Source organism: Phlebotomus argentipes, unplaced genomic scaffold (genome assembly GCF_947086385.1).
Source record: "Phlebotomus argentipes unplaced genomic scaffold, Phlebotomus argentipes genome assembly contig_6, whole genome shotgun sequence".
Lineage (NCBI taxonomy): Eukaryota > Metazoa > Arthropoda > Insecta > Diptera > Psychodidae > Phlebotomus > Phlebotomus argentipes.
In genome coordinates, this window is record NW_026776145.1 from 4,377,808 (window position 1) to 4,405,139 (window position 27,332).

Sequence of the window (27,332 nt, forward strand, 5' to 3'; positions counted from 1 at the left end):
TGACGTGCGAAAACGTAAACAAAGTGACCCTGAGATTTTTGGTAAGAAAACACAAAAAATCACGCATTTACGATGATTTCCACGGTTTATCTTGGTTCAACCATCGTCACCAGAGTTACACTCAATTCATCCTTGAAGAGAATCAAGGATCAGATACACAATGAAGCGGTAAAATGAATGTTTACGATTGCTCTATACTTTTGCGTATTTTTCGCATTATTATCTAATTTTGAGTTAATTCTGCATAGAAATAGTCTGTAAATGTACTTAATCTATGATTTCGATGCTAATCTATTGTTTTAATAATGTAATTCACATTTACAGAATTGGATCATGATTTGTTTACACTTTCAGGGAATTCCTCCGGAAGACTACTACGTACTCGTGAACGGACGCCGTGTTGGAGAGGACGATCTGATTCCTAGAGGATGCGGTCCTCTGAACTTGGTTCTGCGTCAGAAGGGCGGAAAGGGTGGCTTCGGATCCATGCTGAGAGCTATTGGGGCACAAATTGAGAAGACAACGAACAGGGAAGCTTGTCGCGATCTCAGCGGACGTCGCCTGAGAGATATCAACGAGGAGAAGCGCCTCAAGGCATGGTTGGAGAAACAAAAGGATACGGAGGCTGATAAGAAGGAGAAGAAGAAGCAAAAACTCGAGCGACTCCTGCAGGAGCCCAAATTTGAGTTCAACGACAAGGAATACGAGAAGGCGAGGAATGAAATGACTGAGAAGATCGATGACGCCGTGGAGAAGGGCTTTGAGAAGGCGGTGGAACTGGCCGGAAGCTCTGGAGCGGCGAAAAGGAAGGCCACAGAGACGCAAACAGCGGCTGCCAAGGCCAAGAAGAAGAAAACTACGCTCTGGATCGCTGACGATCTCAGTTCGTCATCAGACACAGACTCTGAGGATGAATCCAATGCATCCTCGAAGGACGAAAGCAGCCAGAGTTGCTGCTCATCTGTGATTGACAAGTGAAACACATCCAGAGAATGCAGGAGTGTGAGTCACACTCCAGTGTTATCTGTTTAGCGATAAGTATGTGCAGCAGCTCTGCGAGAGGGAAGAATTAATAAAAACAATTGTAGACGGAAATTTAAATATTTGATCATTCGTGTCTCCAGATCATTGACGCAGTTGTTCGCCAGCACTTCTGAAGCACTCAGGGAAGGTGGAAAGCGCTCACGGAGTGAGATTGACAGTGCAAAAAATCCTCTTTTCGCTGATCACACATAATTTATGGAACACTCGATCACAAAGCAGGGAATTTGTGCGGCGATAAAGAGTCTATAATTGAGTTATTGGACCTTTAGCGTGCGATTATCGGGCAAATAATGTGAGTTGAGTGTCTCAGGTACTTTTGGTGAGCTGTTTCTTACATTTCTGCTTGTGGGCAGTGTGAAATTTCGCACGGCACGCGTTTCACCTGTTCTATCACTGATAAGGGGTGTTTTGCGCACGGAACGCGACTTTCTGTAAGAATTTCTGTCTCCTATAGTGAAAACTTTCTGCTCTCAACAATTCCATGGGCACAAGTTTGTAAAGAAGGGTAAATTTGGGTGTAAGTGAATTGAATCTATTTCTTGTTGAAATGTGCAATTTATAATAATTTCTCTTTGGTTCTTCCTTGTTGAAATCCTCGCTACGCCTATGGATCTGTAATCGTTCATTGACTCCATAACGGCTAATATATTCGTACCGTAATTGCCTCCCAGATGATGAAGAACATTTCATGGTTTCATTTCTAGTATTCTCGCTTCCAGAGATACGATCTCGAGCATCTCAAGCGCAAAAAAACCCCGAATAATTTAATGTGATTCCACATCACAGACTCTCTCAAACCCGCTCTCAAAGCTCGAGAAGTGGAAGAGAATGATTGCAAAACTCGGCATTGAAGAAACAGGTTTACAGAATATTGAGAATAGACAAAAAGCCACAGTGATGTCATGAAAAAAACACACTCATCTCAATTCAAGACAGCCGGACATTGATTTTGCAAGGCATTTTAAGAATTTCTCGTACAGATTTTTGGTATTTTTGGCGGGAAGACGTAATTACATGAATTCCCCAATTTCCCATCAGACGTCGCTGCGTCCTTTCCGGATGCAATCTCTCTCTCGCTCTCTCATTCGCCCAATTTGCATGGAGTGTGTGGATTTTTTTCGTCAGCATGTTTTTCTTGTGATTCCTAGCCGAATACCTGAGCTGCACGTGTGTTTGTCGGTGGGAGATTGCAAGAAGGTGTTCTCCACAGTCTGCAAGAGCTGAAAAAGCGTGAAATCTCGTGCGGAGTGGGGAAAAGCCATCGAAAGAGGCAGAGTTACATCACACATTGTACGTTATGAAAGTCATCTGGTGAGTGCACAAATTGCAGAGAATTGGAGAAAAAATGGGTGTATTTCAACTGTTGATTCTTCTCCGCACAGATTCCGAGCTGATAAGAGGGCAGAGCCAGTCAACAAAGAGGTCACAACAAAGTAATAACATTTTATCAGCTAGAGAGAATGTCTGTGCGGACTTGAGCTATCAGTCCTCTTTATCAGCTCTCCTGGAAGCGTACTGGAGACCATCAGAGATACTGGGCGAAACCACAGAGCAAGCAGGGGCCTTATAAAATCTCTAATCGCCAGCAGTGGTCAATTCACTTGCGATTATGACACCGTGAATTCTCCCTCGTGGATCTTGCCTGTGTTTGTGGATTGACTTTCGCTGCTGATCTCACGGACGAGTTTTGCCAGTGAGTGGAAAGGGAATTCACGTATGTGAGAAATCGCCAGAGGTGGTCTGCAGGCAGTTGCTTTCGATTCGCCAAGCGAGCACGAGTGTGTGATATCCTCTGAACGACTGTGAAGATGGCCCACGATCACCATGCCCACCACATGCCGGAGATCTCCACGACAGCAGCTAGCATCTCTCCGCTCCAGCACGGGGACCACGCCAGCCACCATCACGGGGATGAGGACATGGAGTGCCCCATGCAGATGATCGTGAGTAATCCGCACTTCTCTGCCCCTATGCTGGGTGAACGCACTCACAGCTACTGTAATTCTAGCCAAACTGCCTTCCTTTAGCCCAGCCGATTCTTACCATGCCCTATTTTTTCTCACTTTCAAATACCTGAAACACATTCACCCAAAAAACTGACAGTGTGACTAAAAATCTAACATTTTTATCTCCCATCAGCGCATGATTTGAGCACAAAGATTGGGCAAATTGAGTGGGAAATTAAATTGTTTAATTGAGAGTGGCGTTGAAGCAAAAAACAGCACGTTTGTGGGGTGATAATGCTCCAAATACTGCCTCAATATTGGCTGTGAACCGTGAAGAATGTCGCTGGTTTTGCAAAACTTTCAGTTTTGCGGCGTTGTTTATTTTTCTTGGCGAAATTATAACATTTTTATTGATTCACGTGAATACATTTCTCAATGTATTTATGCTAATTGATTGACTTGCGGTGAATTGAGTAATAATAAAACTTCATCTCACCACGCAGCATTCTCCAAATCTCTTTGGCTTTGCTGACGTCTTAAATTCGGGGCGACAATCGCGGGTAAAAAGTTATGCGGTTACCCTTGAATTTTAACATAATATTAATGCAATATTGTTTCCCGTTCAACACTTTGGTGAAACCGCACACAGTTTCTGAATAACCCAGTGATAAGACCGCGCATTTCCCGTGAAGTATTTTATCTATTACTTTTCCACCGCATAAGAAATTGTAACAATGTGCTTTCAGGCGATTGGCTATTTTCGCTATTTTGTATTGGAATGCATAAAGTGTCTGGCCAAAGAAAGAGCTCCACTTGAGCTGAAAATTGAACAATCACGTGCGCTATTGCAGCTTTACAAGCGTTTTGTGAATCCACGCAAAATGAGACAGCGAGGCAATTTGGTCGATTTTCATATTCTCACTTTCATCTCTCATCTTTTTTCAGTTCCATCTCGGCCACTGCGAGGCGATTCTGTTCAAATCGTGGACTGTTTCGGAAGTTGGTGGCTTTGTTGGGGCCGTGATTCTCATTTTTGTGGTGGCCGTGCTTTATGAAGGCCTCAAATATCTGCGCGAGAAGCTATACTACGATGCCCACCAGTTGGAATTTGCTCAGCAAGACAAGGATGGAAGCACGCAGAACCTCAGGAACACTTCCAAGCCTATAAGGTGAGATTTCTGGAGCGCTCTAGATGGTGAGCGCAGAGATTTAGAGATTCTTGATCGAAGTGAACGAATGAAATGCCACAAAATTAGCAAGCTTTTAATACAGTGAAAGGCTCTGTAAGTTGTAACCACAAATCTCAGCTCCGTGTATGTAAGCAAAGTTGATAAACATAGATTGATTCATCATTCAAGAAAAATTTCAATTACACCTTGAGATCTTCAGAAACTCGTTTCTTTACTCACGATTATTATTTACTTGAAGACACACAGTCTGATAATCCTATTGCACTTTAGTACACCATTAATAATTTTGACTTATCAAAAGTGACGAGGGAGGAAGCAATTAATTAGGCTGAATGAGTGACAAAAACACATTGTTTCACGAAATTATCACGCAATCTTGACAATGGACAGACAAATTGTTGATTGTCGCGAAAACAAATTGTAGTCCGTGTTTGTTTTCTACTGCATTGACCATTGCCATTGGAAATTGGGACTAATGCTGGGGTTCTTTGCAGGCAACAGATCTTCAACAAGGCGCACATCATTCAGACATTCCTTCACCTGATTCAGGTGTCTGTGTCCTACGCTCTGATGCTCATTGTGATGACGTACAACGTCTGGCTGTTCCTGGCCGTGGTGCTGGGCGCCTGCATGGGATACCTGTTCTTCGGCTGGATCCGCAACAGGTCCGTGGATATCACGGAGCACTGCCACTAGAAACAACAGCTGATTTCCACTGTTCTGCTGACGGAATCCTCAATGTGAGTCAGTGCGCGTCGCTCGGATCAGCCATCGCGAGTGGGGCGCAAGGAATAGTGAGAAATGCGGCTGCAATTTCACAGAGTAATTGTCTTTTATACCTGAACACAGCCTAAAGGAAGAACAATTGTTTAAAATCTATATACTTTTAAGAGCGCAATGATCGATGAGATTTTACTCCACTCTGAATGATGAAGCCAAGGTGAAAAGGCAATGCCGTTCAGTAAATTTGTTATTTTACCCATTTTACCATTATGTAGTGAATCATAGATTTTTAATGTGGGAACGAGAAAAAGAGAATATGTTATGTTTGCAAGTTGTGCTTGGAGAGTGAAGCGAGATCGGCTTAATGTTAAGACAGGAAGAAGATATTGTAGAAATATTCATCGAAATTAAAAGACATTTCATATTATTTCAGCCAGAGACTTTCAGGTCAAAGTGACCGAAAAATTGTCGAGATTCGTCCTGATTCATCCCATTTCCTGCCGGATCCGCCTCCTTGGCAAAATGTGGCGTTTGCCTCGTTCTCATCTCTGCCTTTGATCTTCTTTCACACGCTTCTGCAGCTTCTACACATGTCGCGCGGGGCATTTTTAGAACTTCCAATGCCGTCTTGTGTGTGCCCAAGAAATCCGTCTCAATGCAAGATAACGAAAACAAGCATGAATTCACGATGACTGACGAATTGGCAGGTCGAGAATGCGCGGTGTGAGCGATAAGGAAGCGCAGGAGTTGACAGAAAACGCGGTGTGTGTTCATCGAAGGCACTGAAATGGTAATATCCGTGTCGAATTGCAGTGCATATCTCAACACATGTTCCTGGTCAGCTTTCACGATCCTTCTCATCGTTACTTTTGGGTGGATCCTTTGAAATTTGACCACACGCACAAGAGATGTTCTCCTCTGACACTTTCTGCTTATGTCTTTAATTAAATAAAACCATTTAAATTACACTTCTATTCTCCGCAATGCTTGCCTGCACATGTTCCTCCTTAACTAACTTACAAAATCAAGAACCTTTGTATCTTTGCTTAGACGTTCTACTGTTTGCGCGCACTAAAAGATAAGAATTGCAGCGAGATAAGCTCGAAAATACTCTTGTCCAATCACTCCTTGGGCCCCGCGACGGCGCTCACACGTACTTGCAGTCCACAGGCTGGTGCACGCCGCTGTTCTGGATGTACATGTAGTAGTTGTAGGAGCTCTGGCTGCTGTGGTCGGTCATGTGGGTGGTGGGCAGGCTCGTGGGCGAGGGCACGGGGCCTCCGGCGCAGGGCCCCGCCGTCCTGAGCGCCGCCACGGCCGCCTGATGGTGCACGCCGGCCAGGATGTCCGTGACGGAGTGCGAGGAGGGCCAGCAGTGACCCGCGCGGAGCGCCGTGGCAGTTTGCGGGGGCGAAGGACTGCCGCACATCGGCGTGGCTCCGCCCCCCTTCAGCGTAGCGCCCCCGTACGCCGCATACGACGGATAGATGGAGTTGTACAGGTGTGGATGATGGGCCGGAGAGCCCGTCGGCGCTCCTGTGTGATGAGCCGCCAAGTTGCCCAATTTGTTCCTCAGGATCCGCGATATCGAGCTCACGCTCGGCACGTTGTTCTTGTCGCACACGCCCTCGGATAGCAGCCGGTCCCGAATCTCCCACGCGAAGATGCCGGGATCCTTCTGTTTCAGCTCGCGAATGTAGTTGACCACCTTTGGCGTGGTGACACGGGGCTTGGAGCCCCCGATGGCGCCGGGCAGGATGGAGCCCGTCTCGTGGTAGCGCGCCAGGATCTTGGAGACGCAGCCATGGCTCACGCGCAGTTGGCGCGAAATATCACACGGACGAATGCCCAGACGCGCCAGCTCGACGATCCTCATCCGCGTGCCATTGGGAAGCGGGCGTCCGTTCACGAAGACGCCGCCGAGTTGGTTCACCTCGCCATACTGCTGCCCTTGGTTGTCTGCAAAGATTCAGGAAAATCTTTATCATCTTTTGTAACAAATTGATTCGTCGTACGAGTAGAAATGGTAGAAAAGAAGAACTAATTTCAAATCATGAACATTTTTAGATCAGAAAAGTGTTCAAATGCTTTGCTCGCATCGATCTTCTGTGCTCCAGTAACACATTTTCAGCAGTGTTTTTCCAATGGCGCAACAAAGTCCATTGGCCACAAAGACGCAAGATTTATGAATGAAAAGTGTATTATTTCAATTGAGAAATATCGTTTGCGTTTCTGAACGCGGAAAATGACCCTCGAATCACTGCAAAATCCATAAATAGAGGAGAATCGTGGAGAGATCGCTGTGCTGTGATTTGAAATGTGATTCTGTTCCAGAGAAATAAATACATAACAAGCACGAGGAAGTGCTGGAGACTCGAGAGCCAGGGAAAGTGCGAAAAGAAGTCATTCTGCATCTATTGCGTGAACCTCAGCAGGCTGAGAGCGCATGAGGAAATCTGGGGAAGAAGATGAAGGGTTCGGATGAGGATCAGTGGCATTTCCTTCGCTGAGGGTTCGGCGGGAAAAGACATGGAGAAGCGCAAGGAAAGGAGTGCGGAATGATTGAAATGTGAAGCGGGAATCTTTGATGTTGAACCTAGAGAGTCATAAGTCACATTTAACGGTCCGTGGATTGACTCCTGCAGGAATTCCTTCTGCACGCTCTCTATAATTAAATAATTTACTATTCTATCGCTGCCTTCGATGGTGGCGAAAGTGGAGAGAAAGTTAATGAGAAAAAAGTGTACACAAGCCCATTGAGAGAATCTTTCACTCTCCTATTTTCATCCAATTAAAGCGCTGTAAAACCCGCGAGTGATTCTTTACGACAAATTGGTGGGTTTTTGGCGGGAAGATCATTAATGAGGAGTGCGAACGCCGAAATGTAGAGGAAAAAGCACACATTTTTGTCTCACTCTTTGTCTGTTACCGCCCATCGCGAAATTCTTTTTTATTCGTGATTGCGCCGAAGAAAAAGCAAGCAATAAAATTTTATTACCAACCATTTTGTCACAACACATCTTCTGCGTTCCTCCTCAATCTCAATTCCATGCGCGATGCCGTGAAAAAAGAAGCGCGAGAATGGAATTATTTTTGCTGCATTTGCTCCAGAAAATTTGCCATCTGCACGTTTTGCTCAACTCTTTTCCCTCCGTTCATTTGTTCAGTGTCTGCAGAGTTTACAAATTGTACATGTTGCGACTATGATAAACTAATTTGTTCTCTTGTTTGCTCTCTTCCTTTTGGACACGCGAAGAAGTCAGGAAAATTTATTGGACTTGCCTATTTTCGCGCCATGCGGCAAATATGTCGCTCTCTTCCGATGGAATTTTTCCGAGGCAAATTCTTCTCCAATATTTTGATGTGTTCACCTCAGGCGCGAAAGATCTCCTGACAAAATTATCAAAACACTTCTGTCACGATGATGCGCACAGCATTACAGAATTCTCCTTCATTTTCACGCTAAGCAACACGAGCCAAATAATTAATTTCGTCGGTGAACTGAATCGCCAAAAAGACACACTGGCATCTTGATTAATTTAATCCCGCTGTATTAAGTCTATTCAACACAGTTGTCTCACTCAGGAATCATCGTACGTCTTAAAGGGTGTCATTAATAATTCATGAAATTTTCAATTATTCGCGTCTTTGCAATTTAGTAAATTTCTATAGGCGCACATAAAATGAAATCTTGTTTAATAATCATACTTTTTTTCATGTCGAGTTGATCCGATAAGCCATAAATTTACTCACGATGTAAGGGTTAACCAACATTTCGAGAATAAAGTGTGTAAAATGTTTCGGGTCTTGTTAACTCACGCGACATGGCATTAACTATGTTTTCCCTGTATTTTTCCAAGAGACAAATGTAGCGAGACTTCACACAGTGGGGAGAATCCTGGCGAAGGAGTTTGAAATATTGAGCACTTCCGAAATAAATCAAAAAATCTCTGCGCTGATTAATGGCAAATTAAGCTGATTAATGAGGGGCTCTTGGGACACCTTGTGGATGGTGGAATCGCTCCCCAAAGCCGACATCTGCTGACAGGGAACATGAATGGGAACAACAGAGCGGAATCATTCATCGCGCATGATTGATGCTCGCGAGCTTTGAGCCAGAAGAACAAATTGTATCGATGATTTAGCACATGCTTGAGCATTCTAATTATTCTGGAAATTGATCCCCAGCGACTAAAAATAGGACGCGCGTTGGAAAACCGCTCCGCCACAAAGCCGAATCCCTTCGACGGAGGGGAAGTCAGCAGAAAATGATGAATAAGTATTTAACCTTCATCAAGAGTGACTTCCGGAATTGTGTTTGCTGGATGAATCTCAGCACGAGAGTGAGCAAGAGTGGCAATTAGACAGTGAATCCATTTAGACGCTCACTGAAAATTCTTTTGCCATCGAGAGATCAGAGGTCTGTTAATTGAAAACGAATGACGATTTTGTTGTCTTGCTGATCTCCAACCTCTGTCGCGTGTAGACTTTCTCAAAGGGCTGAGGAATTTGGGATGAGTGCCAATTCAGTGATAATTCACTGTGTTTCCCACTGTCAGCTCAATTTGATCGCACCCCGAAACATTCAACGCAGACGTTCTCACAATTCTCTTATCAATCTCCGTAGGAAAACCTTTAAATCGCCTTCTAATCAAAATATGGGAGCTTTCAAAATTCACAGACGTAAAAACGTTGGGAGGCATTTTTAAAGTTGACTGATAAGCTTATCAATCTGGCTTTAATTAATTAATTTCGATAGGGAAAAAAATTATTTTCCTCACAGTTTCTCAGTGTGTCTAATTAGTTGAATTTTGATGCTATCCTCATTGATTTTAGAAGTCAACACTGAGAGAAAAATACACAATTGCTCAAAATTTAATCTTTTTTATTATCTAAACAGAGAGTTTTCCGTAAAAGTTACTTTTTTCATCTTGCAATTGATATTTTTACGAACCATAGGATTATTTTGCCTGAAGTACTTTGCGCATTTAAGTTTTATTATTTAAGAGGTCTTTCAGTTTACAAAATAAATACGAAATTTGAGATTTCAGACTATGAATGTCCTTAGGAAACTTCAGAAAATACATTCAATGTTCTTGTTTGCTAAAACTTTCAGTGTTTCAATCTCCCATGGAAGAGACAATGAGAAGCGAAAGACGAGAAGACAGTAGCGAATCTCAGAAATAAATCTGCTCAGCCAGAACCCTAATCTGCCAGATTAAATAGAGTGTCTTCATGAGGAGCGAGTCTGTTCCAATCTCCGGAGCGGAATCCCATGTGGATCTGCGCGGCCAACACCACTGACAAGAAAGATGTCTTTGTTTTAATGCAAATTCCCAGAATTTTCGCTAATTATACTTTGAATATGACTTTTTTGCTAATTTTTTAATATGTCGTATAATTAGATTATAGCTTCGCTTTTTCATCGGTCCTGTGCACAGGAAATTCTGTCTAAAGTGGCTCTGCGTTTTTGCGGGATTTTGCGCATCTTTCCAGACCAATCCCGCGACTCCTCCTCGATTAATTACACTCTATGGTGCTGCTTTCCCACCTCCGAGTCTCGCTTAAGAGCCTCTCGGCACTTCTCAAGTGACTCCAAGGATTGGATCGAGCAGCACAAGCGCAAATTAATTTTCACGCCGAAAACATTTTAGCAGCAAGTCAGCTGGCAAACAGTCAATTTGTCGAAAAATAAAAGCAATTAATCGTAAAATTATAAATATAAATGTCGCATAAATTATTAAATTCCTCAAAGTGAGAGGAATTCCTTCAACATTTCACGAAAATTTATATATCGATCAACATGAACAAGAGACTCAGCATAAATCTCTCGGCGAGATACGAGCGAAAAAATCAGGTGAAAAGACAAAACGCAGTGAAAATTGCGTGTGCGAAGCTGAAAGTGCATGAGAAGAAACAAGGAGACGACAGTTGGTAATTAAATTGTTAATTTTAAATTGAAAGGTAGTTGCAACGCTTTGCTGTATTTGCAATTTAACGAAACGGATTGAACACAAATTTGGCATGAAATAAGAAAGATCCTTTCACTGTGGCGAAATTGCATTGCCAGCAGATTTATCTTCGCAGACTGTCACGATGGTGGGCATTTGCAAAAATAACAATGCCTTTTTGCATAACTAGAGTTAAATTGTCCGAAAACTGGCGATGAGGATAAACATTGTGCTCTTATCAATCTCGAGGTCTGCGATCTCAATACTACAAGTTGTTAATGCGAAAGTGAAAACTTTTCTGTTTGGGGAAGTTTTCGTATTTGTTTTTTCTCTGGGAAACGACGTTGGATTAAATCAATTGAGTAAAACCCGAAATAAAAAATTGATTTACTTGACATTCTTGCCCAAAAACCTTCTTAAAAATACAGTTTCAATAAATTTTGTTAGATCTCTTTAGTGTGACTAGAGATTGACTTCATTTGGGTGTTAATTTCTACGACACAAATGTACTTTTGATGGATTTACGGATAAAATCCTCCCCCAAATCTCTTTGATTCGGAGGCAAAACTCGTCTGTGATGCTGAAGAGGATGTAAAGAGGTGAAGAAGGTTAAAGATCACCTGCAGCAAGGCAAATATTGACTGACTGCTCCCTCCGAAATGTGTGTGAAGAGAAAGAATCCTCCTCGATTAGCTTTCTGAGCCGCTAACAAATTTTTGAGCAAACATTTAAGTATTTTTTGGCTTGTCTGTTTGATATTTTTTTGCCCAAAAAAAACCCAGCTTTGCCGCTCTTTCCCATCGAAGGGCACGAAACTGCGTTTATTTTCATGAGTTTCTCTCGTATAATTGAAAGTAATTAAAGATCCTTGTCTTCCAAACACTAATTCACTTAAAGTAATCACAGACATTTTAAAGATGACTAAAAATTTTGTGCTAAAATAATCCAGTTTAAACCGAACTCGGATTTTATTATGTGTTCAATTAGATCCGAAATCACAAGTTAAACATCGAGACGGGAAGAGAGGAGATAATTTTTCCTGGTTTTTGACTTTCCCTACATTTCAACAGAACAGAAATCGAAAAATCATAATTTCGCAATATTAAAAAACAAAGAGCTAATAATTGAACTTCTCCTTGATCTATTTTCAATTGTGGTGAAAATTTGTGATGTGCGCAAAGTTACTGAGAATCACTCTGTCTTCTCCATGAAGTTGATGGCCAAAGCACGAGCCGGAAACGACGAAAATTGGCGGGATGACTCAGACTAGCTGTACATTGTTAGAGGAGTGGATCTAATGGAAAAATGAGACGGAGACAATCTCTCACAATTAAATTGTCACACCGCGCGCGGCCCTATCGAGACATCACCAGTCAAAACTGCCCATGGCAAAATTCTTGAGAAATATCGCAATATTTCATTAAGTTTTTAATTCCCGTGCTAAGGTGGTGTATAATCTTTTGTCTTGCACGCTCTGGTGTAATATCGTATTTACCCAATATATTTAATTATTGCCAAGAGAAGCAATCACCTGACTGAAAGACGCGCTTGGTGTTAATTTAATTAGAAAAAAAGAGAGAAATACTGAAATTTGGCGTGATCAACAAAATGTCACATGATTAAATGCGGTCGATCACGTTTTGCGTGGAGATTTTTTTTGTTAGCCACACTGAAAAATATAATATCCATTATCTTATGTCACCTTTATGCAAACTGCTGGAAATGCGCGAAGGATTGCGCGGAAAAAAGTGAATTTTTATTGGCGATGATCCCTCCAATAATTGCCACTTTATAAACATGAAATCTACTATAAATGGGATGAAAATGAAAACAAATAATTATATGGAATGATGGAAATCGATGAGCCTCGACTGTTTTTGTTGTTTTCCACCACATTTTTTCGCCTCTTGACATTACAATATCATTAAGATGACTTTTTTCCACATCTCCACACTCGGGCACTTTCAGTTCACTTGGGCAGCATTGTGCTGGCGGAATGGCGGAAAAATGCCCCACAACACAACAAGAAAGGCCATCGCTTCAGAGACACAGTGTTACTTTTATGCTTGTGGATCAGCTTCGTTTGAAATAAATCCATTCATGAATGACCCATGACGCTATTATCATTGTGGAGCCGCTGATAACCAACTCCGGCCTGAACTCTATGCGCCACACGATCACATCAGAACAACTTGTACGATCGCTGCTGACGATCTCCCTCGCTGGGCGCGACGATTGAAGAATGGTTGATTCTGGTTCTCTCTGGGTCGTCATGAATGAGGGAGAATTTTCTCAGAATATCACACTTTTTGCCAATTTACATTACAAATTATTCCTTTTAGACGTATCGTCATAAAGTGAGAGGTGTTTTCTGATTAACTTCAATTTAGGCGTGCGGAAGAATGCTCAACTGTGCACATTTCAAAGCCAAAATGTCATAGAAGAAGATGTTTTATGCTAGCATTATCGTCTGATACTCAAAAAAAATCAGGATTCGAATAATCCTGTATTAAAGTCTGTGTTTCAAATATCTTGAGATCGCCGGGAATGATTTACAATAAAACAAACTACAATTCAGCTATTATATTATCAAGAGGTTAAATAATTTCCATGGAAAATTAATGTTTCTTTACCAGGAATAATGGAAAATGGAAATTCTCTATATTTTCCATTTCCAACAGCAAGAGTAAATATTTTATATTGGTTAAAAGCCTAATTTCCAAATGAAACTTTATAATTACAACAAATTTTTATCAACTCAAAACATAAGAAAAGATATCAGTCATCAGTTTCATTTCGTCTTTTTATCTTAAGTATCTCATGTATCAAAATGTGGTGGAAAATTTAAGTGCACCTCTTTGGAATAAAGTATCTCTCGAAAATTCGAACTGCAACTCTTTGCATTGAATTAGACGTCATTTGGATTTAGAGTCTCTTCTTTGTCGTGCGTGGAGAATTTTTCTGGAAGGCACTTTTCTTATATACACATAGAGATGGAAAATCACGCGACTGTGAGATGTGAGTGACTTCTTTTGTCTCTCAGCTTCCCTACCTCAATGCGCATCGCGCTATGTTTCCTTTACAACAATTGAGACTCGTGCCTGTTCAATTATTGAAATGAAATTATGTAAAAGATATTTACATGACAATATGTAATGAAGCCACATCAAAAAGTAAAACCGAAAATTACAAATATTTTGAGTTGATAGACGCGGGGAGAAAAAAAAGTTTTGGGTGTGATGCCTCACAAGACAAGAAATCTCGTGTTTTTCACATCTTTTCTTCCTCATCGACGTGCGTTTGCCTCAACATCGACAAGTGAAAAAACAGATTTAATATTTTAATGAGCGCAAAAGGTGTTAGTTGCTACTGTGGTGTTGGGCTTCAAAAAATTTTTGAGGTTCGTGGTTAATTTGTGTTCATTTGTTTAACTCATTGGCAGGTCCGTTGCATTTGCATACAAGTGATCGAGCGAGAAGGCAGGCATTCTACTGACAAACATTCAATTAGAATTCTATGCTTCCTCACCTCAGGTGATCTCTTCATCCTCAGTTGCGTCTCTGGAGTGCAAATTTATCAACTTCTCTAGAGGTAAGTGATTATTTTCGACATGATAGTTGACAAAAAAACGCATTGTCCCAAGATCATGTTCGTTAATTCTCTTAAATCTTGTGCAAATAGTGTGTGGGCCATGCTCAAGTGATCTTGACACAATCTCAAATGACACAAAATCTTAAATCGCCGTGTTTCTATCGCCCGAAGTGCCTTCAATCTCAGAAACGAAAACGCAGATCGGGTAATAAATTGGCTAAACAGCGAATGTGGCTTCTATTTGATCCACTGATTGACGCAACAATTTCTGCCGTAATTGATAAATACTTTTTTATTGGCGGTTCGGAACCTTTTTCGCCTTTCATAAATATTAATTTTCTGACTTTTTTCTGTCATGTTTCGCGGGTGAGACACAAGAGATGCCGTTTTGTGGATGTTATTACACAAAATCAGATATTTATTCAGTTAATTACCAAATAATAAGTGATAAAAATTTCTAATTCAACACACCGCGCACAGTTTTCGTAATTTATCGCATTTGCCTCCTTTTTTGCCGATAGCCGAAATGTGTGGTTTCGTTTGGCGGTGAAGGAGGTGGAAAAAGCCATGCTAGATTTGTGATGGTGAACAAACATCGTGCCATCGCAATGATTAAATGAGCCAACGAAAGACACACTATTAAAAATTGAAGAAGCCCAAATAATAAAATATTTGTGATCACATAAGGCGCAGGTTCAAAGTGCTACCTTATGGACGCTTTGGTGAGATGTTGAGAGAAGACAAATAGTGTTTAATTGAACAACAAGAATGGCATGTACCGTAAAAAATTGACAAATTCAGTAGCTGCAATGCTTGGAGGCAATTAACAGCAAAGCATATACTTTTAATCGAGGAGATTGTATGAATATTTGACAAGCCGTAAAAGCATTTTTCTTGTTCAAATATTTAACTCTATGGTCTGCCTCTTGACCACTAAATGCTGTCGCTAGACCGCCGTCGCATTAATCTCGAGTCCTCTCGCCCCATCAATTCCATATGCAGAAATGCCATGTGAAACCACAACTTTGCAATCCCGTCGCTCGCGCGCGTTCATCATCAACACGATCAATGTTTCAGATCGCAACCTTTGCTTCAACCCTTGATCAGGGATCTTCGGGTCTTCAGACACGACAAACACGCCGCGGGAAGACGTGGAATCGCCTAAAAGGCACGGAAGAAGGTAAATAGCATTTTAGAGTTATTTGTTTTCTTGTAAAATATTTGTCTGAATGCAGCTACCGGTCGTCGGCGATCTTTCTCTCCCTGCACACATTTTAAGCTCTTCGGGATGATGGTAAAGTACACAGTAAATAAGACGATTGGAGAGGAAGATTCACTCGAAATTGCAACGTAACAAAGTCGCGATGTCGCCAGCACTCTATTTACCTGGATCCATTTCTCAAAGGCACTCCTGAGCGGAAGAAGTTCGAGATCAGTTGCTTTCTGGGGGAGGTTTTCAGTGGTTCCTCACACTGACGATCATACTTTATCCACAAGGAATCACACTAAATTGTCCTGATTCTCAGATTGTCTGCACTCACTGAACACAAGAATCCCACTTTCGATCCCGAGCAAGTCGATCATGAGGCGCTCGATCGCAATGCACAACACAGACTGATCGCCGATCTCGGGTCTCACATATCACCATTACTTGTGTCACACACAACAGTCGATGCAAAATGAGAAGCTGCTTAGCCGACACTCTCGCTGGCTATGCGATGAAGATCAGGCGTGCTCCTGTATTTCCATCTCCGTACTGTTTTTCTTTTCCTCCTTCGCTTCGCATCGCATGAATTTTCATTGTCGGCTCGCAGCGACAGCACAAGATTATCCGTGTGTGCCTGTGCGTTCGATCGTATAACACTTTGGGTGGAGTTTGTTCCGTCTGAACGGCCAATCTGGCGTCAGTGAGCGTGTCCAACAGGCGGAGTTTTCATATCTATCTCCATAGGTAATCCCAAATTTAAGCCAACTCACTCGACGCCTCAGGTGGATGTGGGATGATCAATTCATTCGCAATTGATCGTTTCAGAGCGCCTTTCAGCTCAATCTCAAGCATGATCGAAACTGCGCATTGTTGGCAGTCAATCGATGCGATCATGATTTGCTGTAATTAATGATCAAACACCATCATTAGTTCCACACAAATTCTCCATCAATTCACACTTTCATCTCCGCCCACTCTCTTCAACATCTCCAAGTGCTTCTACGACTAATTCTGGATCCGCACTTCTTTGTCTCCAAATCCCCCAATCTTTCGATTCTTCTCCAGAAATCCAGAATTGTATTTTTAATTACAAAGAGACAGAGAAAGTCCATCGTACAAATTACCAGAGATCACAAGGAGTTTCGCTCCGTTTCATTCACTAATAGAAGACACTCGCTTTTTCTGGCTCTCGCGTACTGGAAAAAGAGACGTATTAGTTGAGAAATTTAGGATATTTCTAATTAAAAATTCATTCTCGCATTTCTATCCTCGCCCTTCGCCTCTCGCGCCGGAAAGGTTGACAAGACAAATTTGATGAAATGTGGAATTTCCCTCAAGATGCCGAAAGAGGAATTTTCTAGGGCAGAGCCGGCAGAGCATAAAAGGGCAAGTCAGTAAAATTGTGCATCAATTCTGCTCCCTCGAGCCGAAATAATTATGAAATTGATCTTTTTATTGCCATGAGATGTAAAACTCTGCTTTTATTCATATTGCAAAAATTGCTTGGAATTCACAAAGTGAAGTTTAATTTTTTGGATCAATTAATTGTTTACAAAATGTCTCCAAAACTACAATTTCTTATCGATTTTCTACCATAATTTTGAATTGATCGAAAATTGCCATCATAGCATTTTTCACAGATTTACAAATCTCATTCATCAGGCAATGAAATCCCAAGAATATCAAGCATTGAGCGCTCAATTAATTGGAGAACCATTTAATTGCTAAAAGAAGGGTGAAATGTGAAAAAGAAGTCTAATTTCTATAAATACGCATGAAGCGCAAGTGCGACAAGAATGGCGAAAGGCAGAGAAGACAAAAGGAAGAGTCAACGTGTAGATCGTCTGTGGGATGAGATTTAATGATTTAAGAACTGTGGACAAGAGCTGGAAATAAAATTAAAGGGACAAATACGCTCGCGATGAGTTTCTTTTAAGCAAAATGGTAATTAAACTTAATGGCGCGCAGAGAATAGATTGCGCCGTCGACTTGAAATTAAATGAAGTTTGTTTTGCACTTTCCCTTCGCGAGACTCCGCACAATTAATATAAATATATCAAATTTTCGCAATTTCAATTCGTCAGATGAAAGACTTTCCCGGCCGTGGTTTTTACTAGCCGGCATTTTTCCCAGCTTTGCAAGTTACGAGCTTCCGGAAGCGCGCCGTTGCCACTCTCAGGACTCGTTTTCCTTTTGTCCATCTGCTCGCCGGAGGCGAACTCTTCGTGTTGGATTTCTTTTTGGTGAGGCAATAAATTAAGATTGACTGACGCGCTGCTGTGACAATTTTTTATCAAGCGTGATTTTTTGCTCACACTTTTTTAGCCCAGAAGATTACACATGTTCCTGGCGGGATTCGATCTTCTTCTATGTGTGGAATTGTGAGAAGGGGAGGATAAATGTGAACTGAGGAGTAGAGAAAAATAAGCACATTAAATGAAAACAAATGAGATCTCAGCGCTTCTCTGCTTCCACCATTCTTCGCTTTTTTCTAATCATATTCCCTTTGAGGCAAACCGACAGACGATTTTTCGGGTGAAGGAAAAAAATATCGCACCAAATGCAAATTTCCTCCTCAAATTCGCCCCAAGTTTTTTTCACGCGCCAATTTTCTCCGAAATTAAAATTTTTTGTGAGAATTATTTGTCAAACAATTTGCTTCTCAGCAAGTCATTAAAAAGTTATTATACAAAAGTCATGATATTGTTCATCGAGAGAGTAAAAATTTCAAGACATTTTCAACCTCTCAAGAAGATAAATCATAAAGTGACTTTACAGGGTTCTTCAGTAAATGACCGTTTTTTCCCACTTATATCTAATTTCAGAGTATTCCAAATTCTTTAGAAAGTAAATGGATTTTCCCAGAATGCGGGAGGATATGACAAAATCTGTGGAGAGTCAATAAAGTGTAAAAATTAACATGAATTTATGCTCTCAACGCGAGCATTATTCATTTGCCAGCGTGTTTATGGTCTTTTAATGGACTCTCGGCCTTTTTGGCATGCACATAATATCGCTCTCATTTGTCCTTATGTGACAATAATTGCGAAATTTCGCCATTACAGCCACGCATTTGACGATATGCAAATTCTCAGGTTGAAATAGTGCGAGAAATGTGCATTGGGAAAGTGCTAAGGAGATTGCAAGGAAAAAATCACATTTCCTCTGTGGCCGTAAACTTTTATTGATTTTCTGTCCCCCTTCCCGCCATTTATGGGCTATTTTCCCGTGGATTTTAGTGTGTTTTCTCTCGTGTTAATTGGGTATTGTTTCAGCCAACCGCGGCGCATTTTCACCGTTGCATTTGTGCGAAAATCCGGAACGAATTTCCACCGTGGCCAAACCGTGTCCGACAATTTGAGCGTTAATTGAAAAAAGGAGAAATATTTTGCAAATAGGAAATTGATGTGAGTTCACTGCATAGAATGGAAAAAATAAATTAATTTTCCAGCGATAGAGAAGGAAGACTTTTTGAAAAATGACAAGATCAAAAACACATCGTTTCGGTCAATTACTTTCATACTTCGAGCATCAATGCATAGAGGAAAATACCTTCTATTTATCTCTCAGTAGCGAAACTCCTGCCAATATAAACAACACACCAAGAGTTTTCACGACATGCAAACTAGAAGTAAAGAGGCTTGAAATCTTCAGTGCAAGACTCGAAATTGTACTGTACAATGTGTACAACAGTGTTTTGATAGCGGAGTTGGAAAATGTAAAATCATTCATCATCATTTTACTTTATCATTTTCTTTGCTCTCAGAAGCTTGAACACTTCAACTTCATTTTCTGCACAGATTTTATCGTGGCAGTGATATACCTACTTCTTTTTAAAATCTATTGGAAAACCTGAACTCTGTAGGCAGAATGTGAGCTCATATTTGGAAAGTCTGATTTTCCTACCTCTTCCGACATCTTGGGACTTAATGCGACTCACAAACACCGCATTTTACTTAACTAAATCCAATTTTCTCACAATAAAACAACAAAAAACTGCTCGTTTTATTTTGAATACTTGTTGAAAACCATATCTGTCCAATTTGATATTAGTAGGTCATGCGTCAGGCATACGAATATAGTGTTTGCCAATTTGGCACCGGAGCGCTCGTTTAGCCGGGATCTGTCGGTTCCCGAATCTCAGAGATGGGAAAATCGTGATTTTCCCAGCATCGACAGCTCGACAGGAATCATCGACTGGTTGGATTTTATTCCCGGAAAAGAATTTTCCAACGTAGTGTAAGAAGAAGAAGAAAAGATGAGTTTGTTGGTGTTTTTCGTCTCTCTCGTGCACCTGCTGTACACTCCCTTCACGAAGGTCGAGGAGAGCTTCAACATCCAGGCGATGCATGATCTCCTCTACCATGGATTCAACCTGTCGCAGGTACTCTCGGTCCGATGATCTAATCCGCCGACTGCCTTAACCTCAATGCTTGCGCTTTGCAGTACGATCACCACGACTACCCGGGAGTTGTGCCCCGGACGTTCCTGGGACCGATAGCTATCTCAGCGCTGGTCTCACCCATTGTGCTCCTCTTCGAGGGCATGGATGTGGGCAAGTTCTGGGCTCAGTACGTGGGTAAGCGGGAGGATCTCGCTGGGCAGTGACGATTGGAAGCTTGATCTGTTGGCTTTTGCAGTTCGAATCACGCTGGCAGGACTTGTGGTGTATTCCTGGAGCGAACTGAGGAAGACCATAACTCAGATGTTCGGTCTGTCGGTGTATATCTGGCTGACTGTCATCACAATCTCCCAGTTTCACTTCGTCTTCTACCTGAGTCGGCCTCTGCCCAATATCCTGGCGCTTCCTCTCGGTAAGAATGCTTTGCTTATCCTTGTGCTGCGAGTGTTGTTTAACCCTCGTATTCTTTGCAGTACTCTTGGCAGTTAACTTCTGGCTGAAGAAATCCCACAAGGCATTTATCTGGATCTCGGGAGCTGCAATAATTGTCTTCCGGACGGAACTAGCCGTCCTCCTTGGTCTCTATCTCCTCTACGACATCACGTACAAGAAAGTCTCTCTACCAGAGTGAGTGACACTGGAATGATTTCTAATCAGATTACTAAATTCACCTCTTTCCAGGGTTATCAAGACGACAATCATCGCTGGAGTCGCTCTCCTCACTGTTACAGTGGCGATAGACTCGATATTCTGGCGACGAGTCGTCTGGCCAGAGGGCGAAGTCTTCTGGTTCAACACTGTGTTGAACCGGAGCTCTGAGTGGGGAACATCTCCCTTTCTCTGGTACTTCTACTCCGCCCTGCCACGTGCCATGGGACTCTCCGTCCTCTTCGTGCCGCTGGGAGTTCGACAAGAGCCGCGCATACGTCCAATTGTGATTCCCTGCATAGTCTTTGTTTGCCTCTTCTCGCTGCTGCCACACAAAGAGCTGCGATTCATCATCCACGTCTTCCCGCTCCTCAACATCGCGTCTGCTTGCGCTTGCAGTCGCTTGTGGCTCAATCGCGCCAAATCATTTATGCACTCTCTCGGAGCCACAGCCGCGGCTCTGCACCTCCTGGCCAATGTCGCCTTCACCATGTTCCTCTTGATAGTCTCAGGAACGAATTATCCCGGCGGCGTGGCCATGTCTCGCCTCCACCGGCTGGCGGCCAACGAAACGAACGTGAGTGTTCACATTGGGAATCTGGCAGCTCAAAGCGGAGTGTCCAGATTCACGGAATTGAACGCCAACTGGACATACAGCAAGACTGAACTGACGCCAAAGGATTTAGCTGATATGAGATTCACTCACTTACTGATTGAATCCAAGCATAAGCAAGATTTGGACTCCTTCACCTCATCGTACAGCATCCTGGAGTTCATTGAGTGCTTCGACACGATTGGGATTCAGTACAAGTCTTTCTTCCCAGTCAGAATCAAGACGAGACCCTGCATTTTCCTTCTAGAGAGGAAAAAGGGAATGAAAGTTCCCGAACCGGTCGAGGAAGTCAGTAAAGAAGAGATTGAAGAAGCTGTAGATACTCTTGAGGAGCCTATAGTGGACAATGTGCCTGAAAATGACACTGAACCAGAAGAACAACTGCCCGAACACGAAGATGAGCCAGAAAGTGAGACCAAAATGCGCGTCGCACGCGTGATAAGAGGCAACAGGATTGCGAATATACGGAAGATTATAAAAACGGATGAGATAAAGCACATGGTTGAGGACATCGGAAAGCTGGACTTGAGTGAATTTTGTGATCTGGACAAGTTGTCCACAAAGGAGTGCCTTAAGAAGATCATCGACGAGTACGGTGATCAGGAAGATGAATAGCATCTGCGAAATACAGATTATCTCACGAATACATTAGACTTTATTTACCAAAATGCCTCTCCATTGAACTGTTATCCTGAAAATGCTTTCCGTGGAAATGTTCTGTTGCCATGACCCGTGTTTCTGGTGGAATTTCAACTACTGAGACGACTACGGAGGATCGGCATTCGGGAGGGTGTGAACAGCTTAAGGATGTTGATCTACTCTTCCTTTGGATAGCTCAGCTCATAGAAGAGCTTGCCAATGAAGCCAAGACCAACCAGACTCAGACCCATGGTGATCCTGTACATGATTTGATCGCGTGCGCCCATCTTCAGATGTACAGGAAGTCCATCGGGTTTCTGGAACTTCGCCTGAACTTCCTTAAGCCTTTGGTATCCGGGGTGGACTTCACCTTTGGCGGAGTTGCACACGCTGCTCGTGGACACCTGACGAGCGCTCTGCTGAGCCAATCGACCAACGTTCTGATGAATTTTCCCGGAAAGAGGAAAACAGAGCTCTTATGTAATAGTGAGGTTATGTTCACACCCCAAAATAATCCCTTTTTCATCCATTTACTGATCACAATCGATCAGCGATAATCCGATTGTGGGAAAAAACACTCCAGCATTCACTTACCCGAATAAGACTCATTTTTCACCCTAAATGTGTGCAAATTGGTGAAAAATCCAAGGGAAAAGTGGACAAGGAAAATTCTATCTCTCTGACGTTTCCCGACTGAGCATTTCGATCAAAATCCTACAGAGGGCGAATTGCCAGAGTACAAAATGCTCGAAAAATAACCGCTTTGGACTCTCATTTCTATTCTTTATTCAAAAGTATTTTGTAAATTTGTTCTGCCTATGATAAATGTTAATTAAATACAGAATTTATATTAATCAATATACTTCAATTTTAGCGTACATCTCTTGTTATTCTATTTCATATAATTTTCTCTATACATCTTCTGAGTTCTCTTTAGAATTCCCTCTTATTTTATCATGATTTGATCTGTTTGTGAAGTCGGTAAGCAATCTCTCAGGAAGTTCACTTGACCAGAACATGCCTCCGGAGCTGACAATAAATATCTGGAAGCACAGGAAAGCTAGTAAAATGCATTAGATTGACTATTCATGAAAACTCACCTTATTGTTTGCCACATCGAAACCTTTTATTCCATCTTCTGGCCCCTTCAGAACGCCAATCATTTCATTTTCCTCACAATTCCACACGGAAACCGTCCCATTTTCACACAAAATTAAAATCAACTTCGACAGTCGCTTGACATCAATCACTTTCTGTTTTATATTGCACCTTGATGTCTCTTCTCCAGTCTGAAAAACAGCCAAAAATTAATCCCGCTCTTATTTCTCATATCTCGCATATCTCACTCAGCTCTCTTACCATGATTCTGCAATGGACCAAGTCTGTCCCATTGACACCACAGTGAATCATTTGACTGTGGCCACTGAAGTGATCAATGGTCCATTCCAGGTGAACTTTTTTGATTAACTCTCCAGATTCGGCTTTCCTGATCGACAATTCACTTCCTTCTTCGGCCACTGCCAGGATCCTCTGGCCGTCCACCTCGCCACTCACCAGGCCAATAATCTCGCCCTCCGTATCGCAGTTCAGCTCCTGATTGTCCTCCAAATTCTGCAAGAATTAGAACAAAGAAGAGTCTCAAGTTCATGTCAATGCACATTCAAATCTTTCATACAGAATTCAAAAAGTCAGCATCACGATCATTTAGTAATTATCGTTAACTCATTAGTTATATGACAGCAACAAACGCGATATACGTAATGACCTCTATTTCTTCAAGTTGACGATAATACAAAGACAGTTTTCATGGTTCACGAAATCTCCATGATTTTCACACCCTTCGACCCCATTCCTAACTATAAAAGCATTAGACTATGAGATTCCCAAAAAGATTTCTGGCTTTCTCACCGTTGAATCAAATACGAGGATTTTCCTGTCATGGCGCACGATGTACAATTGTCCCCAAGGCGCACTCGTGATGCTCTCCAGCGCGCTTCCACAGTAAAACTCCCCAATTGAGCCCTTGAATTCCTCGCAGTCGGTTTTCCGCACAAATCCATCAGACGAGACGGTGAACGCCAGTTCATTGTGACACGCAAAGGAACTGATGTTCTTCTCGTGAAGTTGAACACTCTTCATTTGCTTTTCGCCATCCCAAGAAAACCGATAAAGGCTCGGATCGCTTTCCGCTATCGCAAAAATGTATCCTTTCGCCACTTCCATGCGGAGAATCTGGGATTTCACTGTGAATTCCACAGAATCCTTCCAATTTATCGCTAAATCCGAAGGCTGATCTCCGACTCTAGTTTCTTTGGTTCCCTCCACTGGATGAGTGGCCTCATCAATCATGTCTTGCGTGTATCTCAGCACCTGCACTGAGCACTCCTTCAGGACCTTCGATAAATCCTGAGCTGAAGCGACTGGAGGTTCTGGCGTGGCGACTTTCTGTGGCTCTTCTGGCACTTTCGCCACAGGCACGGGAGATTTCTTCTTCGCAGGCCCAATCTTCACCTTCACTCCCTTCATGGGCTTCTTCTCCTTCGGTTTAGAATCATCACGATCTTGAGGATTGGGCTTTTGTGCCTCAATCTTTTGACTTGGCTTCGGCACCTCAATCTTTTGATTTAGCTTCGGCGCCTCAATCTTTTGATTTGGCTTCGGCGCCTCTATCTTTGGCGTCTTCACTTGACTCTCCTCAACACTTGGCTGCATTTTCTTCGGTTTCGGCGGTTTCTTCTTCTTTTTCGTCACTTCCGCAGTTTCGGGATACTTCTCGGCTAAATTATTCACCATATTCGCTACTTTCACTGACTTCGGCGCCGCACTTCCCATCGGCAACTTCTTCTCCTCGAACCTCACATTCTTCGGCTTCTTCACTGGTGTCAGCTCGACATCTGACTCAATCAGCGCATCCACATGCCCAACTGGAATCGAGAGAATCCTATTCACCAGATCAAATCGCGTGTTCTGCAGCTTCATCGATTGCATCTCAATGCTCATCAGTTCGCTCTGCAATTTCTGAATCTGCTCATCAATCTCAATCTTCTTGCGCTGCATCTCCATCAGGCTGATGTCAATCTGCTTCATCTCGTGGAAGATCTTCAGTTCGCGTTCGGCAAGGCTCTTCGTGGGCGTTGTTGGTTGGTATTGCGTTTGGACACACTTGTTTTTGTACTGCATCGGGAGGCACTTTTTCTCCCCAGGCGACAGCCACTGGCGCTGAGGCGCGTCAGCGTTGCTCTTGTCCATTCTCTTCCTCTTCGCCCCCATCTGGTTCGGCTGGTTGGGATTGGGCCTCTTCCTATTCTCCTCCGGTGGCCTGCTTCCACCAGGCGGAGGTTTCCTGTTCATTTCAGGCTCTGGCGGTCTTTTATCCTGCTCCCAAGATTTTCTTTCAGGCTCCGGAGGCTTCTTCTCCATTTCCGACGGTCTTCCTGGGTGTCTGTCGGCAAAATTCTCTCTGTATGACCTCGAATTGTCCCTCTCATGACTACCAGATCCTCTGGATCTGCTGCGACCTCTCTCGTGTCTATCATATCGGTGTCCTTTGGGATCATAGCTTCTTCTGCCCGTGAAGCGCCTGTCATCGCGCCGAGAATGTCTGTTGTCCGGATATCTCTGCCTCTTGGGTATCTTATAGCTCTGCAGCTCCTTTGACATTGCCTCGTTTGTGTTATTTGAGGAGATGTTATTGAGAAGATTCGTCTGTGCCTTGTCCTCCTTTAGCAAATCCTCACCAGGCGTGCAGATTGCAATACCATTGTCCGCAAATGCTCTTATATTGTGATCATCATCATTCTGAACCATCAACGGACTCAGAGCATTCGCATCCACCGCTTCATTCATCACACTGTCCAGTGTATTGGCATCGCCCAGGATTTCCGTGGATTCCCTATTCACACGACTCAGCGTGACATTCTCCTTGATTGCTTCTTCTTGGACAACAATGGTCTCAGTCAGATTTTCTGTAGAAGCATCAAAGGTCTCCAGCTGTACCATATTCTCCTCTATCGCCTTGTCAAAGTCCAGAAATAAACTATTAGACTCATCATTGTTCGCCTCCAAGCCAATCATACTCTTGATCTCATTGAACACCGCTTCGGGCATCTTGTCTGAGTCCACAAACAAATCCGGCTCGATGTCTCGGAACTCACTTTCCGACTCTGCGCGCTCCTCTACGCTAAAGTGCCTCAGACGTTGTCTCACGTTCGCCCTGATCAGCTGAGTGGCGCGCTTCTTCAGCGCCGACTCGTACTTGGGCTCTGGATCATTGATCACCTGCTTGATGTTGTGCTTCTCCATCAATGTCACGCGATTCAGCAGCTTCTGCGTCACACTGTCCAACTTGTTGTCTTTCTGAGGCACTGTCGCGTTCTGCGGCTGGATATTCTCGCTGCTGTTGTGTCCATACTTCGATGCCCGGAACTCTTCGTGATATCTGTTTAGTGAGTCTATAAGATCGTCACTTCTTGGCTTCCTCTCAGGCTCCTCCTGATTGGCTTGAGATTCACAAGTGCCCTAATATTGCAAAACAACACAATTACTGAAAGTCTCTGAGATAAGGAAGTCTTCTTACTTGAGATGGAGTTGAAACTGGAGCATTTCCACGCGTCTGGCCGTTGTTCACGTCCCAGATTTCACCTTGCAGCAGTAGAGAGAGAGGCACCGGTGGCGGAGGCAACAAGGCGGGCGCGGGAACGGGCTGTGGTCCAATCTGACTATCTGGAGTATTGAATTGCCTGCACGGGGAAAAATGCCAGAGTCAGCAGAATGCCAAGGGCAAACGCCATCGTTTTACCTATTCTGCTGCGGACTGTTCGCCTCGAACACAGGCGGCGGTTGTTCCCAGATGCTTTGCTGACCCTGATTCCTGGCCACAATACCTGGCAGAGGCACAGCAGGTGGCAGATCTAATAGGGATGGGATGCGATTTGTCTCCTGTTTCCCCGCCCAGGGAGATCTTCTGTCAGGATCTCTCGGGCCGCCTGACCCACTTCCACCACGTCTATGGAATTGCTTGTTCCTGAAACCGCCCTGGTGCACCCACGCAGCATTCTGCTGCTCTTGGTTTTTCCACGGTGGCCGGAAGCTCATCTTCCTCCGAGTAAGACGTGAAATTCTTCAGCAAACACCACTTATCCCCACACTCACACCCCACACGTCCTCAACACTATAATGGCACTCTTCTCACGCATATAATCATCGCGAAAACATCTCAATCACATTCCTCAGACACTTGAGTATCTTTTTTAACTGAATTTAACACAATGTGTAGGGAAAAAGAGTGATTTTTCCAGTGAAAATCTAGCAAATGCGCCCCTTTTGAGGCTATGTTTTCTTCATTATCAATGACAACTCGGTTAAAATTTTTTCACACT

General features: G+C 43.0%; 5 protein-coding genes across 10 annotated transcripts; 2 read left to right on the top strand and 3 right to left on the bottom strand.

Moving 5' to 3' along the window:
* Nucleotides 1-25: 25 nt before the first annotated feature.
* LOC132259925 (splicing regulator SDE2-like) lies at nucleotides 26-5,330 on the top strand. 6 transcript variants are annotated; one of them, XM_059757781.1, is made up of 5 exons: nucleotides 26-168; nucleotides 355-1,336; nucleotides 2,193-2,355; nucleotides 2,427-2,477; nucleotides 2,544-2,853. In XM_059757781.1, exons 1-2 carry the CDS (start codon nucleotides 73-75, stop codon nucleotides 976-978), a joined length of 720 nt encoding a protein of 239 aa, XP_059613764.1. In that variant the 5' UTR covers nucleotides 26-72; the 3' UTR covers nucleotides 979-1,336; nucleotides 2,193-2,355; nucleotides 2,427-2,477; nucleotides 2,544-2,853. The 6 variants fall into 6 exon arrangements, with proteins under 6 accessions (XP_059613764.1, XP_059613756.1, XP_059613747.1 ...); XM_059757798.1 differs by lacking the exons at nucleotides 26-168; nucleotides 355-1,336 and adding exons at nucleotides 1,452-1,561; nucleotides 3,936-4,159; nucleotides 4,675-5,330 and having other exon boundaries at nucleotides 2,427-2,987; XM_059757773.1 differs by having other exon boundaries at nucleotides 355-1,363; nucleotides 2,427-2,853.
* An 88-nt stretch (nucleotides 5,331-5,418) lies between these two features.
* Nucleotides 5,419-16,086, bottom strand: LOC132259918 (paired box protein Pax-1). Its single transcript, XM_059757743.1, has 2 exons — nucleotides 15,832-16,086; nucleotides 5,419-6,862 (listed from the first exon to the last, which is right to left on the bottom strand). Exons 1-2 carry the CDS (start codon nucleotides 15,839-15,841, stop codon nucleotides 6,051-6,053), a joined length of 822 nt encoding a protein of 273 aa, XP_059613726.1. The 5' UTR covers nucleotides 15,842-16,086; the 3' UTR covers nucleotides 5,419-6,050.
* Nucleotides 16,087-19,694: 3,608 nt separating this feature from the next.
* LOC132265295 (probable Dol-P-Man:Man(7)GlcNAc(2)-PP-Dol alpha-1,6-mannosyltransferase) lies at nucleotides 19,695-21,961 on the top strand. Its single transcript, XM_059765886.1, has 5 exons — nucleotides 19,695-20,036; nucleotides 20,099-20,231; nucleotides 20,293-20,466; nucleotides 20,528-20,681; nucleotides 20,736-21,961. The coding sequence occupies exons 1-5, from the start codon at nucleotides 19,911-19,913 to the stop codon at nucleotides 21,928-21,930; spliced, it is 1,782 nt and encodes a 593-aa protein (XP_059621869.1). The 5' UTR covers nucleotides 19,695-19,910; the 3' UTR covers nucleotides 21,931-21,961.
* LOC132265304 (cytochrome c oxidase subunit 7A, mitochondrial) lies at nucleotides 21,948-22,668 on the bottom strand. The gene is made up of 2 exons (XM_059765898.1): nucleotides 22,549-22,668; nucleotides 21,948-22,394 (listed from the first exon to the last, which is right to left on the bottom strand). Exons 1-2 carry the CDS (start codon nucleotides 22,561-22,563, stop codon nucleotides 22,131-22,133), a joined length of 279 nt encoding a protein of 92 aa, XP_059621881.1. The 5' UTR covers nucleotides 22,564-22,668; the 3' UTR covers nucleotides 21,948-22,130.
* A 38-nt stretch (nucleotides 22,669-22,706) lies between these two features.
* LOC132265285 (uncharacterized) lies at nucleotides 22,707-27,281 on the bottom strand. Its single transcript, XM_059765873.1, has 6 exons — nucleotides 26,753-27,281; nucleotides 26,531-26,693; nucleotides 23,863-26,472; nucleotides 23,314-23,565; nucleotides 23,055-23,243; nucleotides 22,707-22,997 (listed from the first exon to the last, which is right to left on the bottom strand). The coding sequence occupies exons 1-6, from the start codon at nucleotides 27,046-27,048 to the stop codon at nucleotides 22,866-22,868; spliced, it is 3,642 nt and encodes a 1,213-aa protein (XP_059621856.1). The 5' UTR covers nucleotides 27,049-27,281; the 3' UTR covers nucleotides 22,707-22,865.
* Between the last annotated feature and the right edge of the window lie 51 nt (nucleotides 27,282-27,332).